Below are 17,689 nucleotides of genomic sequence, written 5' to 3'. Positions count from 1 at the left end.
AGGGCGGCTCTGAGCGAGGTGGCCAAAAATGACAGCCGTAGGTGGCGGCGTTCTCTCGGAAATCACAGCACAGCGAGCCAAAAGCGGTCAAGATCAGACTTTCAGTAATATAGATTGAACATAGTACAGCACAAGAACGGGCCCTATGACCCACAATATCTGTGTCAAATATAATGCCAAAACCATCACTTATCTACCTGCACAGAACCCATATCCATATGCTTTTGTTTTGTGTAAAAAAACTTGATCCGCACATCTACTGTAAACTTTGCCCTTTTCACCTTAAAACTATGCACTCTAGTATTTGAATCATCCATCCTAGGTGAAAGATTTTGACTGTCTACACTATCTATGCCCCTTGTAGGATACAGCTATGGTCTCCTCACCTAACCAAGGTTATACTGACTGTGGAGGGAAGATTCTCCAGGTTGGATCCTGGGTTGAAGGGTATGGCAAAGGATTGAGTATTCTAGGATGCTATTCTCTAGAGTTTAGAAGAATGAGAGGTTCTCTCACCGTGATGGGTAACATTGTTAGATTGCTTGACATGGTGGATATGGGGAGGACATTTTCCGGACCCCTCAAAAGAAGTGCTAGGATTGAAGTATTTAGGACTGAAATGGGGATATAATTTTTCACCTGGAGGTAAATGAATTGTTGAAATTCTCTACTCATGAGGCTTCAGAGATTCTGTCACTTTTAAATCATCAACTTTTAGATGATTTCATCTGGAGGTAGATTCTTCAATGGCAGAGAAATCAAAGGATGCGTGTGAAAGAGCAACATTGTTGAGCTAGAAAAATAGTTATGAATGTGGAACCAGGTTCAGATGTTCTTATGATCTCCTCATATTGGATCTGATGATGAGACAGAATAAGGTTTGGGAGGAAAAAAATCTGAACTGTGGAATGTAATGAGAGGCTGGAACTCAGCACATGTATCCATTATTAAAATATCCAGTGAGAATTACATTAACCAAAAGGACACAAGTAATTCTTGTGTCCTTTCATAGCAAAAGGACTTGAGTATAGGAGCAGGGAGGTTCTACTGCAGTTGTACAGGGTCTTGGTGAGACCACACCTGGAGTATTGCATACAGTTTTGGTCTCCTAATCTGAGGAAAGACATTCTTGCCATAGAGGGAGTACAGAGAAGGTTCACCAGACTGATTCCTCGGATGTCAGGACTTTCATATGAAGAAAGACTGGATAGACTCGGCTTGTACTCGCTAGAATTTAGAAGATTGAGGGGGGATCTTATAGAAACTTACAAAATTTGTAAGGGGTTAGACAGGCTAGATGCAGGAAGATTGTTCCCGATGTTGGGGAAGTCCAGAACAAGGGGTCACAGTTTAAGGATAAGGGGGAAATCTTTTAGGAACGAGATGAGAAAAACATTTTTCACAGAGAGTGGTGAATCTCTGGAATTCTCTGCCACAGAAGGTAGTTGAGGCCTGTTCATTGGCTATGTTTAAGAGGGAGTTAGATGTGGCCCTTGTGGCTAAAGGGATCAGGGGGTATGGAGAGAAGGCAGGTACAGGATACTGAGTTGGATGATCAGCCAGGATCATATTGAATGGTGGTGCAGGCTCGAAGGGCCGATTGGCCTACTCCTGCACCTATTTTCTATGTTTCTAAGTAAATTACCAAATTAAGCACTTCAGTTTCAGACATTGTTTGTGTATCTGAATGTTTTCATTTTCCTCTCACTATTGAGCTAGTTTTCAATAGGCTGAATGATGATATCAGTACAATATACAGCTACAAAAAGTCACAGATTTAAGGCAAGGGTTTCTAAAGCTCTGCACAAGTTTTCAGATCTTGGCTGAACTTTCAGATGATTCACAGTTCCAAAATTGTATATTCCTTCAAATGGTGGAAAAACTGGAGTCCATTTACATGTAAATTCCCAGCCAACAAAGTCATCCACTAACAACATTTTGCAATAAATCATTTTTTGGAAAATTGGAATTAGTTATGGCTCAAGGGATCACATTGGGAAAGAAGAGTAAAAACAAAGATGGCTGCAGAGTCTCTACTTACAATAGGAGCTGTCCCTTCAGGGCAGATGGGCTCAACATCACAGCTGCCGCAAGTTCCCTTAAAAAGAAAAATATTAACTATGATATGTGTTCTGATCAAATTGTCATGCACAGAATGCAATTGAGCACATTTCCAAGATATGTTTCACAAATTCACAAATTATAGGAGTAGAAACAGGCCATTCGGCCCATCGAGTCTACTCCGCCATTCAATCATGGCTGATCACTGCCCCCTAATCCCAATTATCTGCCTTCTCCCCATAACCGTTAACACCCCTTTCTTTTGATTGTAAACGGAAGAAAAAAAACAATAAAATGTATTTTATACAAATGATATTCAATCATTTGTTTGCCAATTTAAATGAGGGGAAACAACATGCACTGGGTGATGTATTTTACTTGATGCTGCTGTTCAGAAGCTGGTTGCCGTTTCCAAGCTGGAAAGGGTACAGCGAAGATTTACGAGGATGTTGTCAGGACTAGAGGGTTTGAGTTTTTGGGCTGAGGTTGAGGTTGAGTGGGCTGGGACTCTATTCCTTGAAGTGCAGGAGGATGAGGGGTGATCTTATAGAGGTGTATAAAATCATTTAGAGAAATAGATCTGGCAGATGCACCGAGTCTCTTGTCCAGAGTAAGTGAATCGAGGTCCAGGGGGTTAAGGTGAAAGGGATAAGATTTAATAGGAATCTGGGGTAACTTCTTCACACAAAGGGTGGTGGGTGTATGGAACAAGCAGCCTGAGGAGGTAGTTGAGGCAGGGACCATCCCAACTTTTAAGAAACAGTTAGACAGGCACATGGATAGGACAGGTTTGGAAAGATATGGACCAATCGCAGGCAGGTTAGTGTAAAGATATGGACCAGATGGCAGGGCATGATTCCACACTGGTAGGAAACTAGAATAGGTGCTGAGACCATGCCCTTCGAGCCTGCACCGCCATTCAATATGTTCATGGCTGATCATCCAACTCAGTATCCCGTACCTGCCTTCTCTCCATACCCCCTGATCCCCTTGGCCACAAGGGCCACATCTAACTCCCTCTTAATATAGCCAATGAACTGGCCTCGACTACCCTCTGTGGCAGAGAGTTCCAGAGAGAGTATCACTCTATAACAAAAAAAAGTACAGTATACAGATAATTTAATGTGATGAGACAGAGACATCTGGGATTAATAAACTTTCCTTAATGTTGTTATAAAGTCATCAACTGTTCACCATTGGTGCCTGAAGAAGGGCGCCAACGAGTAACGTCACATATACATTTTTCCTCACAGATGCTGCCTCACCCTCTGAGTTACTCCAGCATTTCGTGTTTATCTTTGGTATAAACTAGCATCTGCAGTTCCTTTTGATTACACCACTGTTGCATTCGGTATTGCCAGCATATCCTGATTTGAGTCCACATTTCCAGCAATTTCCAGTTATTTGATTTTATAGAATCGCTCAGCGCTTGGGTCACTATTTTGTACTTAGGTTTACGATGAATTAGGGCATTCTTTACAATTGTAATAAATGTAATCATTCGAATTTGATGCCTAGATCCATATGCTTGTGTCTGGCGGAAAGACAATTTGTCCCATTCTCACGAACACTAGTTGCGGGCTATAAAATCCTCAAAGGTCAATCTCCAAATGGTTGCATCATGGAAGAATCAGATATGGGCCTGCACCTGCAACTCCCTACATAATGTAAGCGCCTGATTTCAACCATACTATTCGGAGTGCTTACAAACAAGAGGCAGAGCAAGGAAGGATTAATTTAACCAGCTGCTTTCAGTTGTTGCAGGAAAAGATGGAGCTTCCTGGTGGTATTTCTCCAGCCTCCTTTGCTTGAAACATAAAAAGGAATTAAAGGAAAGAACAATTGACGATGCCTTAATCAACATATCGCATCCAAGCATCATGCTTTTAAAAAATATATAATGATGCCACTACCACCACTTGTCACATTGTGGAAAACAAAGGTTCAAAGGTTAAAATGTATTTGTCACATGCAGTGAAATGAGGGCATTTCACCTTTCAGAGGTACTAGTGTGTACTATAACAAAAATGACATGCACATTATCGATCAAGACATCAAATCTCAAAGGAATGCAAGTTGGGAGGATATTTGGTTACTGTAAGTTAGAACATAGAACAGTGCAGTACAGGATGTGCCAATTTGCCCAATGATGTTTGTGTCAGACATGCCTACTTAAACTAATCCCTTCATCTTTGCATGATCCTTATCGCTCCATTCCCTGCATATCCCTGTGTCTATCTAAAACCGTCTAAAATACCACCATTATAGACAATAGACAATAGTGCAGGAGTAGGCCATTCGGCCCTTCAAGCCAGCACCGCCATTCAATGTGATTATGGTTGATCATCCCCAACCCGTTCCTGCCTTCTCCCCATATCCCCTGACTTCACTATCTTTAAGACCCCTGTCTAGCTCTCTCTTGAAAGCATCCAGAGAACCTGCCTCCACCGCCCTCTGAGGCAGAGAATTCCACAGACTCACAACTTTCTGTGAGAAAAAGTGTTTCCTCGTCTCTGTTCTAAATGGTTTATCGCTTATTCTTAAACTATGGCCCCTGGTTCTGGACCTCCCCAACAGTGGGAACATGTTTCCTGCCTCTAGCGTGCCCAAACCCTTAACAATCTTATATGTTTCAATAAGATCCCCTCTCATCCTTCTAAACTCCAGAGTGTACAAGCCCGGCCGGCCGTTCCATTCTCTCAGCATATGACAGTCCCACCATCCCGGAAATTAACCTTGGACACCTACGCTGCACTCCCTCAATAGCAAGAATGCCCTTCCTCAAATTAGAGGACCAAAACTGCACACAATACTCCAGGTGTGGTCTCACTAGGGCTCTGTACAACTGCAGAAGGACCTCTTTGCTCCTACACTCGACTCCTCCTGTAATAAAGGCCAACATGCCATTCAATGTCTTCACTGCCTGCTGTACCTGCATGCTTACTTTCATAGACTGATGAACAAGGACCCCCAGATCCCGTTGTACTTCCCCTTTTCCCAAGTTGATGCCGTTTTATTATATCTACTTCCACCCCACCCTGGGTACCTACTTCTCTCTGTGTAAAAATACCTGACCCCATGCTTCTCCTCTAAACTTTCTCCATCTGAAATTAATGCTATTCCCTCTAGTATTTGATATTTCCACCCTGGGAAGAAGGTTCAGACTGTTTACCCTACAATTCCTCAGGCTGATAGCCTCATATCAGACTTGATGAACTGTCAGCACTTTGGAAGTCAATTAGTGGTACAACCCACTAATCTATACATGTAGTATTTCATACATACCTCTACAATTAAACTCTCATTTGTATCACATCTATTCTTCTGTAATTGGAGGACGTGCGTTGTCCCCAGCAATATTCCATTTCTTGTCACATTGTGAAAATCATTTAATGGTACGTCATTTACAAAAATCTGGAAAATATGATGGCATTTTCTGTCAGTAATAATGAAAAAAGGGTGTGAATTATTGGTTTTGATACAACATGGTGATTATATTCATTCATAAAACACTTCACTACCTAACTCTTGCATTGAGGAGTTTGGCAGTTGATGAGGGATGTTCATGCAGTGCATGACATTATGTAATTGACAAGTGACCTAGAGCTGCATTTAAATGATATTGCAGTACACAGTCAAACAGATAATCAATCTGGAATGAAAAGCTGAGGTTGTAACAGTAGTTTAGTTTAGTTTAGAGATACAGCACAGAAATAGGCCCTTCGACCAGCAGGGACCAGTGATTCCTGTACGTTAAACACTGCCCTACACACACAAGGGACAATTTACACAACCAGGCCAATCCATCTACAGACCTGTGCGTCTTTGGAGTGCGGGAGGAAACCGAAGATCTCAGAGAAATGTACAAACTCCATACGAGATCGAACCCGGGTCTCCGGCGCTGCAAGCTCTATAAGGCTGCAACTCTACCGCTGCGCCACCGTGCCGCCACAGAAAAAGTCAAGGTAATCAGAATTCAGAGTCAGTGCGGTATTCTTAAAGGGAAATGATGTCTGACCAAGTTAATGGAGCTCTTTGAAAAGTATTATGTGGTGATGATCAAAGATGATCAATGGATGTACACCGCTCATATTTCACAGAGATACTTTTATACGCCGCCATATCAAACATTAGTGCGGAAATAAAATCTCAGTGCAGCAGATAACATATTGGTGTGGAGAGAGGGTGGGTGGCTAACACAAAGCAAATTATAGGCAGAAATGTTCCCTTTTTTCTGATTGGAAGATGTAATGAAACTCACACCATTTATATCAATTGCTTGGATGAAAGGAATGGTAAATTTACTAATGACATAGAGAGAGAGGTAGGAACGGAGGCTACGGACAGAACCTAACAAGGCTACGAGAGGGTGGAGACAAATAACTGATCATTTGTTGTATTGATATTTATTTACTGTATCTGTTCTTGTTGCATCTGATGTAACTGCAAAGCGGCAACAAGACTTTCCTTGTCCCAGTTCATATCCAGTGTACGTGACAGATAAACACCCTTGAACCCTTGAAGTGAGTGAAGAAAGATCTGGCAAATGGAGCATGATGTGGGAAAGCGTGAAGTCGTTCATTTTGGAGGTTAAAAAAAAAGTATGTCCCAGTGGTGAGAAATGAAGACAGCTCTGAATTGCAGACGGATCTGGATGTACTTGTTCATGATTTGGAACAGTCGCTGTGCTGATGCATGTACAGCGAGTAATTGGGAAAGCTAACAAAATATTTTATTGTTTAGGGAATTTAATACAAATGCTTCATACATATGGGCCACTGCTGCAATCTGATTTTGAGCGCTGTGTTTGGTATTGTTCTCCTTATTTAAGGTAGGATGTATGTGCTTTGGAAGTCGTTCAAAAAGGTTATGGATGACAAATGGAATGGGCAAGGGCAAGAGAATTGGTTGGATGGAGAGAGAACTTAAGTGAATCATGAAAAATCCTAGAGTAGTCTTGACAAAGTAGATATAGAAAGGACATTTCCTCTTTTAGGAGAATCTATAACTAGGATCACAGCTAACAATAATTGGTCATATATTTAAGACAGATATAACCATATAACCATATAACAATTACAGCACGGAAACAGGCCATCTCGGCCCTACAAGTCCGTGCCGAACAACTTTTTTTCCCCTTAGTCACACCTGCCAGCACTCATACCATAACCCTCCATTCCCTTCTCATCCATATGCCTATCCAATTTATTTTTAAATGATACCAATGAACCTGCCTCCACCACTTCCACTGGAAGCTCATTCCACACCGCTACCACTCTCTGAGTAAAGAAGTTCCCCCTCATATTACCCCTAAACTTCTGTCCCTTAATTCTGAAGTTTGAAGATGAAATGAAATACTCTCTTTGACATCACACGTCTTTGGAACTCAGAGTCAGAGAGCTGTACAACATGGAAACAGGCCTTTCGGCCCAACTTGTCCATACTATCTATGATATCCCATCTATACTAGTTCTATTTGCTCACATTTGGCTGATACCCCTCTGAACGTTTCCTGAATCTTTGACTATCTTTAAGACGGAGGTAGGTAGATATGTGAGAAGCAAAGTGGTGTGAGGTGACTATGGGAACACGAGAAAGTGAAGTTAAGGTCACACCCTGACCAGTCACCACAGTGTTAATTGGCAGAGCAGACTTGAGAGGTCGGGTGGTCCACTCCTGCTCCTAATATGTTGGCATCCTTATTCAGATTTTATAGATAGATTAAAAAAAGTTGGTGAATTCCCAAATGCAACAGATTCAGAACAGATCGAACAGGCTAGAATTTGGCCTAATTACAGGCCAGTAGACACTGAAAGGTAATCCACGTCAATTGGTATCTCCACAATGTAGCATTTCCAACAGATACTGCATCAAATCAACGAGGTGTGTTGTCGGTCATACCAGAACAACATTAGGAGAAGTATAAGATTGACACAAAATGCCGTAGTAACTCAGCAGGACAGGCAGCATCTCTGGTGAGAAGGAATGGGTGGGGTTACAGACTGAAGAAGGGTCTCGTCCCCAAAACGTCACCCATTCCTTCTCTCCAGAGCTGCTGCCTGTCCCGCTGAGTTGCTTTAGCATTTTGTGTCTACCGTCCAAGATACACCAGATTAGTGTCCCATCCACCATTGAAATATTCTGGCAATGCACCGATTTGCAATGTATACCATATCCAGGAAGCATTGGAGCAATTTACCAAGGTCATAGCACCCCACAAACCCTCAACATCGGCCATCTAGAAGAACAACAGCAGCATCACGCTCCACAAGCCTCTCTTCATATCATCGCTCATGCAAACATGGTCTACATTGTTCCTTCATTGTAACTGATTGTCAATCCTGCAACTCCAGCTTCACAACACCATTGCTACAAGATGGAATGCACTGGTCCAAGACGAGAGCTCACTAGCATCTACTCATGGGCAATAATGGAATATTGTCCTTGAACATTTGGAAAAATGGGCTGAAAGATGGCAGATGGAATTTAATGCTGATAAATGTGAGGTGCTACACCTTGGCAGGACAAATCAAAATAGGACGCACATGGTAAATGGTAGGGAATTGAAGAATACAGTTGAACAGAGGGATCTGGGAATAACCGTGCATAGTTCCTTGAAGGTGGAATCTCATATAGATAGGGTGGTAAAGAAAGCTTTTGGTCTGCTAGCCTTTATAAATCAGAGCATTGAGTATAGAAGCTGGGATAATTTGTACAAGGCATTGGTGAGACCAAATCTGGAGTATGGTGTACAATTTTGGTCGCCCCAATTATAGGAAGGATGTCAACAAAATAGAGAGAGTACAGAGGAGATTTACTAGAATGTTGCCTGGGTTTCAACAACTAAGTTACAGAAATAGGTTGAATAAGTTAGGTCTTTATTCTCTGGAGCGCAGAAGGTTAAGGGGGGACTTGATAGAGGTCTTTAAAATGATGAGGGATAGACAGAGTTGATGTGGACAAGCTTTTCCCTTTGAGAATAGGGAAGATTCAAACACGAGGACATGACTTCAGAATTAAGGGACAGAAGTTTAGGGGTAACATGAGGGGGAACTTCTTTACTCAGAGAGTGGTAGCGGTGTGGAATGAGCTCCCAGTGGAAGTGGTGTCGGAAGGTTCATTGGTATCATTTAAAAATAAATTGGATAGGCATATGGATGAGAAGGGATTGGAGGGTTATGGTATGAGTGCAGGTAGATGGGACTAAGGGAAAAAAGTTGTTCGGCACGGACTTGTAGGGCCGAGATGGCCTGTTTCCGTGCTGTAATTGTTATATGGTTATATGGTTAAAATGATGCCCACTCACTGTGAACAAGTAAATACTTTTTAAATAAACCTTAACTAGCGTGCCGGATTACTTTTGATATGCTGAAACGGGTGAACATGTCAGAAATATTTTTAATACTTCCGCAAGATGTACCCGAATGATTTTCTCTGAGCAGCTGAGGACAGGTAATAAACATTAAGTGATACACTCTTCAGGAACAGAGTAACACAAAACTTCAATCATCATCAGCCACAAATAATGTGCAGCCGTTCATTGGCTAATAGACTGCAGCACTGCAGTAATGCAACTCGCTGTTTGAAATGTTATTCCTCAATTTGCATCTGCACACAAGAAAAGTGATTGAACACATCAACTCAACCACAGACAGTCTCCTGAGAAAGCAGCTGGGAGAATAAAACCAACCTCCTCCATGTTGAAGAACAGCTGCCTTCTCTGTAGGGATTTAATAGCTGTGAACCAAACAGCAAAATACAAATGCCAGGGGCTCAAAAATGCAAGTTTGGCCTCAACAGGAAACGATAAAGGACTAACATCAATTAATGTAATCTCAGGCCCAATGAGAGCATAGTTAAAGGAGAAGATATTTCCAGAGCACATCACGTCATCTAGATATGCATTGTAGCATTAAGAACTGAACTCTGTTAGAAAGTATTCACATCCGGCCCAAAACAAGCTTAAAGAAGGCATTACATTTCGATCTTAATGATTTCTTTAATAGGAAAATACACGGATCAAATTTGCATCTTTGTGGACTTATGTTAGCATTAGTTGAGCATTAGCACATCTTTACCGACTGCCAAAATGCCTCCAGGAAGCAAATCAACTTTTAAAGCCTGTTTCATAGGCACAGCACTGATTCACTTTTGGCTTGTTGACAGCTGAATGAGTCCCAAACACCGATGAACCTTTAAGTATTCCTGTTTGTCCTGTAGTCCTGATCTACTGGCTGTTTGGAGTGAGTGAAGCAAGTTGACAGAGTTCCAGTAGCAAAGGGAATGTGACACACTGCCAATTCTAACTCAGTGGCTTTGATCTACACAGTAGCGTGGGTGTATCACCTGTGGAGGGGGAAGATCATTGGGTAGAGCACACTGGAGGAGTGCAAGGTCATGAAATGAGAACCACCAACATCCATAGCTCCTCTAGGGACCATGGCTGCTACATGATCTGCCGCGACCTCAACGAAGATTAAAGTAGCAATTGCAAGCAAAGGTCAGACCATTATGATAACTGACACGAGATTCATAATGGATGGTTGAACAGGATTTTTTTTAATAGCACAAGTCACCATTGTCAGGAATTAAAAGCATGAAAGGAAGAGGATTCAACAGTAGCTGTCAAAACCGAAAAATGTATATGTACCTACCAAAGGACAAAAAATGTATTTGTACCTACAAAAGGACAAAAAAATGTAGACCTGTGGAAAAGTATTAGGAAAGTGGTATTCGTGGAGAGATGCATGACTCCATAATTCCACCTTGCACCATCCCGTACCTCTGCAATTGATGTAACAGTGGAAAAGAGTCTGTTTCTGCCGTGCAGATTCAAAGCGTGTTCCATACCTGACCTTTCCTCCTGTAGAATATTACTTGATACAACGATCCCAGCATTGTTCCTTTATGAATTCCATCCTTGATTTTATCAGGCAGGAGCTTTTCCCCAGGAATAATATGATACTTCACCTGTAAAAGGAAGGACAATGGTTTGTACAGCACAGCTAATTAACCTCACCTCACCACACTGGAAGCCAACCACACCTATACCTAACAAGGAGGAGGAAGATAATGAGGTTGAAGGCACCATCGAAGAGCAAGGTTATAAAACGAAAACCACCACATCCAGCTAATGCAGCAAGATAAGCATTATTTTATCACCACATTTTGTAATGTAGTCCCATTCTAAATGCATATCAAATCAGAATGAAGAAGAACTTTTTCCTTTCATAATCTGGCCAGAATGAATTGGTATTAACTGAATCGCAAAGGTAAGTTCTTCCATCTCATGGGAGAGTTTAGAATTCCACTTTGGGCCACTATTGCCCTGCTTTCCTTCAATCTTCTCTCCTCACCACTCTCCTTGTAGTCCAGAGGTCAACCAGAGAGTAGGGCATTATTGACTTGGAGTTGACCACATGCCCGGGGCCAGTTGTCCCATGCCTCAATGTTCAGTGCCAGAGAAAATCAGGCTTGGCTTTAAAGTCATATTTAGACCACATATTTCGAAAGTCAAACAGCATTTGGAAGCCAAGAGTTCAAACTCCATTTAGAGGGAAATAATATGATGTCAGGGAACCATGGTGAGAACAGGAAACATACCAACTGTTCAATATTCTCTGCTCCGTAGTATTCTTCAAGTACTGCATCTTCTGGTATTAATATGGTGTACTGTTTGGAGGATTCCAGCTGATGAATTAGATGGTATTGCTAAAAAAAAACACACAACATAAAGCAGTGATTAATGTCTGTTGTTCAGAAGTAGGAATTTTGTCACCAACAGTTGCCCAAGATCCAGAATCTGATTTGTGCAGCTGGCCAAATCACTTGGGGAGGCGGTGGTTGTGGATTTGCAATCCATTTCCAATTCAAAGTGAAGAAAGCAGGGAATGGAGGGCTATGGATTATGTGCAGGCAGATGAGATTAGTTTAACATGGCATCATATTCAACATTGACATAGTGGGCCAAAGGGCCTGTCCTTGTGCTGTACTCTTCTATGGGTAGGACAGATGCTACAGTCTGAAGAAAGGTCTCCATTCGAAACGTCACCTGTTCCTTTACTCCAGAGATGCTGCCTGACCCGCTGAGTAATGTGCCCGTCCCACTTGCCGATTTTTTAGGCAACTGCCGGCGACTGTCATAGTCGTAGCAGGTCGCCGATAAACCTACGACAGAACCTACGTCAGGAGATGTCAAGCTACGCTCATTGGCGTCAAACCCACTTTTCACCAACAAAAGTTAGCGGCGACCAGGTAGACGCTACGACTTTTTGTGCGACTGAGGAGACGACTCCCGGCGACCACTGGCGAACACGTGGCAACAAACTAGTCGCCTGTAGTTGCCTGAAAAATCGCCCATTACTCCAGCATTTTGTGTCTAGCTCCTGTACTGTTCCATGTTATATGTTCCATGTTCTATGTTGTATGTTCTATGTTCCAAGTTTCAAGCTCCAAGTTCAAGAGTCACTGATTCTTAGTCACAAACTCAGTCTTAGGCATTAGATCACCAAAGGTCTGTGCTACTGGGGTGCATGGATTATATTCAGTGTCAAGGCACATCATGTTTACACGCCTTAATGCCGTTTCCTTAGCCATGTAGCTCGTTACAGTGCCAGAGGAAGGTCTCATAAAGTAGAAGTCATCAGAGGCTCATTGGTACATACGATTCTCCCCAGAGAAAAGAACATTTTTGCAGCTTTCTGAGTCATTTGGGGAAGTGGTGCTTGGGGAGTTGCAATGCAAAGGGGAGCGCGCAGGGAATGGAAAGCTAAGGATTTATTATCTGCAGGCAAATGTCCAAGTCCAGCTTGAGACTGGAATTCTCAGACAAAGTGTTGTTGACACTGGGTGCTGGATGGAGTTCCCATTCCGACCCACCCTCCAATCCAAGCTTGCCTTTTAAAGAACACAACAAAATAGGAGGAGGGGACATAAGGAACTGCAGATGTTGGAATTCTGAAAAATACGCAACATGCTGGAGTAACTCAGCAGGTGAGACATCATCTGTGGCAGGAATGGATAGGAGCAGGAGTAGGCAACTTGGCCTCTCTAGTCCATCCTGTAATGCAATAGGATTACGGTTGATCTTCCCCGGGGCTCAGTTCCTTCTGTGCCAGTTCCCCATAGTCTCTGAGTCCCTGATCCTTTAAACATTCAACTATCTTCTCCATAAATATCCCCAATGTTCTAGCCTCCACAACCTTCTGGAGGAGAGAATTCCAGGGATTCAGCACCCTCACCAAGAAGAAATTCCAGTGCACCTCAATTTTAAATGACCGCTCCCTTATTTTGTAACTATGCGTCCTCATTCAAGACCTTCCCATTACTGTAAACATCTAATCATTCTCTATTATGCCCATTTAAGATATTATATGTTCAATTGATATAACCCCCCATTCTTCTAAACTTTGAAGGATACAGATCTGAAGAAGGGTCTCAACCCAAAACATCACCCATTCCTTCTATCCAGAGATGCTGCCTGTCCCCCTGAGTTACTCCAGCATTATGTGTCTAACCTTTTTTTAACCATTGACAATGTAACACGTTTCTCATTCCAGGAATTTGCCCAGTGAATATCGATAAGGCTGTTTCCATTGCTGGTCAAGACTTTCTCAAAGAGGAAGGACATACTTAAAGTGCCTCAATTGTATTATTTTTTTCATTAATACAACTAGGTGAATTTAATTGTATTATGAATTTAATAATAATTCAGTAAATTAAAATAAATTCACTAAGTTAAATTAAATTAATAACATTTTCATTGCAACCCAGTCACAAAACATAATAAAAGTTAAATACCGTGCATCAGAGAAGCAATGTGCCCAAACTCATGTATGTTCATGCACAACTTGCACAAGATCATCCCAGTCATCTCCAATACAACTAGCGGCAGTTCTGTCACTTTAAGAGTTCTAGCCATGGCAGGACATTTCGCTTCCGCTTACGGAGCCCTCACTCCCGCATCTTTACTATGGATGTTCAGTCACTCTACACCTCAATCCCCCACCAGGAAGGCCTTAAAGCCCTCAGTTTCTTCCACAACCGCAGCACCATCCAATTTTCCCTCTAATAACACTCTACTCCACCTAAAGCTGGTCCTTACTCTCAACAACTTCTCCTTTGACTCCTCCCACTTCCTCCGTCCAAGGCGTAGCTATGGACACCCGCATGGGCCCCAGCTATGCCTGCCTCTTTGTAGGGTACGTTGAACAATCCCTGTTCCAGGCGTACACTGGATCTTTCCCCGAACTCTATCTCCGTTACATTGATGTCTGCATCGGTGCTACCTCCTGCATCCATGTGGAACTCATGGACTTCATCAACTTCACCACCAATTTTCATCCTGCACTCAAATTTACTTGGACCATCTCCGACAACTCCCTCCCCTTTCTTGATCTCACAGTCTCCATCACAGGAAATAGACTATTGACTGGCATCTATTACAAATCCATTGACTCCCACAGCTATCTCGACTACACTTTTTCCCACCCTGCTTCCTGCAAAGACTCTATCCCCTACTCCCAATTCCACCATCTACGCCGTGTCTGCACCCAAGATGAAGTGTGCCATACTAGAACATCCAAGATGTCCTAATTCTTTAGGGAATGGGGATTCCCCTCTCCCATCATAAATCGTGTCTCATCGGTACCCTGCAGCTCCGCCCTTGCTCCCCCTCACCCTAGTCACAACAGAGACAGACTCCCCCTAGTCCTTACCTTCCACCCCATCAGCCGTCGCATACAACATATAATCTTCCAAAATTTCCACCACCTCCAACTGGATCCCACCACGAGCCACATTTTCCCATCTCCACCACTTTCCGCAGAACAGGTTCCCTCTGCAACTCCCTGGTTAACTCATCCCTTCCACCCAAACCACCCCCTTCCCAGGTACCCTCCCCTGCAACTGTAGAAGATGCAACACCTGTCCCTATGCCTCCTCCCTCGACTCTGTCCAGGGACCCCGACGGTCCTTTCAGGTTAGGCAGAGGTTTACTTGCACCTCCTCCAACCTCATCTACTGTATCCGTTGTTCAAGATGTGGACTCTTATACATCGGCGAGACCAAACGCAGACTGGGCGATCGTTTCGCGGAACACCTTCGCTCAGTCCACGTGAACAAACCTGATCTCCCGGTCGCTGGACACTTTAATTCTCCTTCCCATTCTTACACAGACCTTTCTGTCCTCGGTTTCCTCCATTGTCAGAGTGAGGCTAAACGCAAATTGGAGGATCAGCATCTCATATTTTGCTTGGGCAGTGGTATGAATATTGATTTCTCTCACTTCAGGTAGCCCCGGCATTCCCTCTAGTTCTATCCCTCCCCCTCCCAAGTCACACTAGCTTCTCGTTTTCATATATAAACAGCTTACAATGGCCTGTTTCCTTTATCATTGTTACTTTTTTGCAAATCTTTCATTCATTGTTCTTTATCTCTCCACATCTCCGTCTATATCTCCCATTTCCCTTATCCCTAAACAGTCTGAAGAAGGGTCTCGACCTGAAACATCACCCATTCCTTCTCTTCAGGGATGCTGCCTGTCCCGCTGAGTTACTCCAGCTTTTAGTGTCTATCTTCAGGACTTTTCAATGATTGGTTTGTAATGGATGAAAGGCTGCCACAACTTTGTGCGGTTTTCCATATCGCGTCAGAATTGTGCAGCACAGAAACAGACCATCGGTCCACTGCGTCCAAGCTAACTGTAACTAAACTAAACTAAACTAAGACTGTAGCACCATCTATACTAATTCCATTTACCCAGATTTCAATCCATGGCCATCTACACGATGGCAATTCAAGACTTATCCAGATGTTTCTTGAATGAACATCTGCTTCCATCACCATCTCAGGCAGCACAGATTCAAACCACTTTCTGCATGAAAAAACTATTCCTCTCAAGTCCCCTATAAATACTCTGTCTTTGTCTTGGACATCAAGAGTCAAGTCAAGTCAAGAAAGTTTATTGTCATGTGTCTCTGATAGGACAATGAAATTCTTGCTTTGCTTCAGCACAACAGAACATAGTAGGCATTGACTACAGAACAGATCAGTGTGTCCATATACCATTATATACATAAATACATGAATAAATAAAGTGCAAATAGCAGATAATGGGCTATTGATGTTCAGAATTCTGAGCCGATGATGGACTGGGCAGTGTTTACTACTTTTTGTAGTCTTTCCCTCTCCAGGGCGCTCAAACATCCCAAACACAAGAAAGGTTTATCGCCTTCTACCCCACAGACATGTAGTCACAATACTCGAGTCAATATTCATGTCATGCTCAAAGAGACGGGACAGCGGGACAGCGCTGGAACATCGCGGGGCTGGTGATGCCTTACTGGGGGTCGCCGTCTGGAGCCCGGAGTGCTGGACTTGCTGCACCGACATCATGGAGCTGCGGTTTGCGGAGCTCCCAACGCGGGCGGCGCTGATGGACAGCGTGGGGTCCTGCGACTCTGCCCGGCTCGGCCTGCGGACTCAGGAGCTGCAGACTCCGGCTGCGGGAGGCGGCTGATCAGAAGGTCCGGACCGCTGAGGAGGAGAATGTTCACTGTCGGGGATCGGCGTCGGCGTTCCACCAGCCCGGCGTGAGGGCCTGAACATCGGGCCACCCGGGGCGGTGACTGCGGGTGCTTGGAAAGGCCCCGACCACGGATGAACACGGAGGGGAGGCTGGCTGGACTATGGTGCCATCCTCACCTTGGTGCCATTTATGTTATGTGGTGTCGTGGACTAACCGTGTTTGTGCTTTTTTTAAATTCAATTTCAATTTTATTTTTAATATGTTCATTATTTATTTATTTATTGTTTATTTATTTATTTATGATTTATTTTTTTAATGATACTGACTGTAAAGGGAAATTCATTTCGTTTTCTCAAATTGAGACAATGACAATAAATTTGAATACAATACAATACAATACAATGATACTCGGCCCAGTCCCACACGTTCTGTACATGTTTTTAAATGATGATCAATTTTGCAGGAAGAATGGAACTTCTCGTGACACCATTCAACCGTAAGATATTTTTAAAACATTCGAAAAGCTACCTTAGCATTTCTTAATCATCACCTTTTTAAAGAATCAGACAGCACCCCTCTAATAAATCACCTAGGATTTTAATTTACCTGCAATAACTGCTTGAAATAGGAATACTGAGGTAATTGTTCTAGAAGCTCCAGCAATCCAGGTGGAAGTTGTGGCAAATCTTCCAACGGAGGGATCAAAATCTACATGTGACAAGATGGAATAGATTAGACAAAGTAGCGGTGAGAAGTGTGACTGTCGTATGATATTTCGATCGAGAAATGTAATGCTGTGGAATGCACATTGTGAGCGATGATATCACTATTACACAGGAATGTATATAAACTTCCAAAGATGGCTGTTAAGCAGTTAAACTTCAGACAGCCTCGATCCGGGTCCTTGCTTGTCAAAACCACCCATTTCCAGTTTTTAATGGATGTGGAACAAGGATGGGTGGTGACCAATCCGTTTGCCAGAAGCAGCCTGGCAGAATGCCCTCATTTTCGCAATGATTCCCTTTTTAACTCTTGTCAGTTCACTTCCCTTGGAAAAAAAACCTGACAAGTGAAAGGAGGTGGGAAGGGCTGAATTTCTAA

The 17,689-nt window shown here is 43.0% G+C and overlaps 1 protein-coding gene across 1 annotated transcript in view; it reads right to left on the bottom strand.

The window, feature by feature from the left end:
• stab1 (stabilin 1) overlaps positions 1 to 17,689 on the bottom strand; it is a 259,880-nt gene that overhangs the window by 91,796 nt on the left and 150,395 nt on the right. Inside the window, exons 32-36 of the mRNA XM_055647479.1 lie at positions 17,195 to 17,296; positions 11,665 to 11,772; positions 10,912 to 11,031; positions 5,347 to 5,475; positions 2,042 to 2,098 (exon numbers count right to left, since the gene is read on the bottom strand). Coding sequence (XP_055503454.1) covers positions 2,042 to 2,098; positions 5,347 to 5,475; positions 10,912 to 11,031; positions 11,665 to 11,772; positions 17,195 to 17,296 — 516 coding nt within the window. The remainder of the gene's footprint in view (positions 1 to 2,041; positions 2,099 to 5,346; positions 5,476 to 10,911; positions 11,032 to 11,664; positions 11,773 to 17,194; positions 17,297 to 17,689) is intronic.

Source organism: Leucoraja erinacea, chromosome 16, assembly GCF_028641065.1.
Source record: "Leucoraja erinacea ecotype New England chromosome 16, Leri_hhj_1, whole genome shotgun sequence".
In the NCBI taxonomy this organism is placed as follows: domain Eukaryota; kingdom Metazoa; phylum Chordata; class Chondrichthyes; order Rajiformes; family Rajidae; genus Leucoraja; species Leucoraja erinaceus.
Note: the sequence above shows the minus strand (reverse complement) of the source record. Positions and strands in the feature narration are given on the sequence as shown.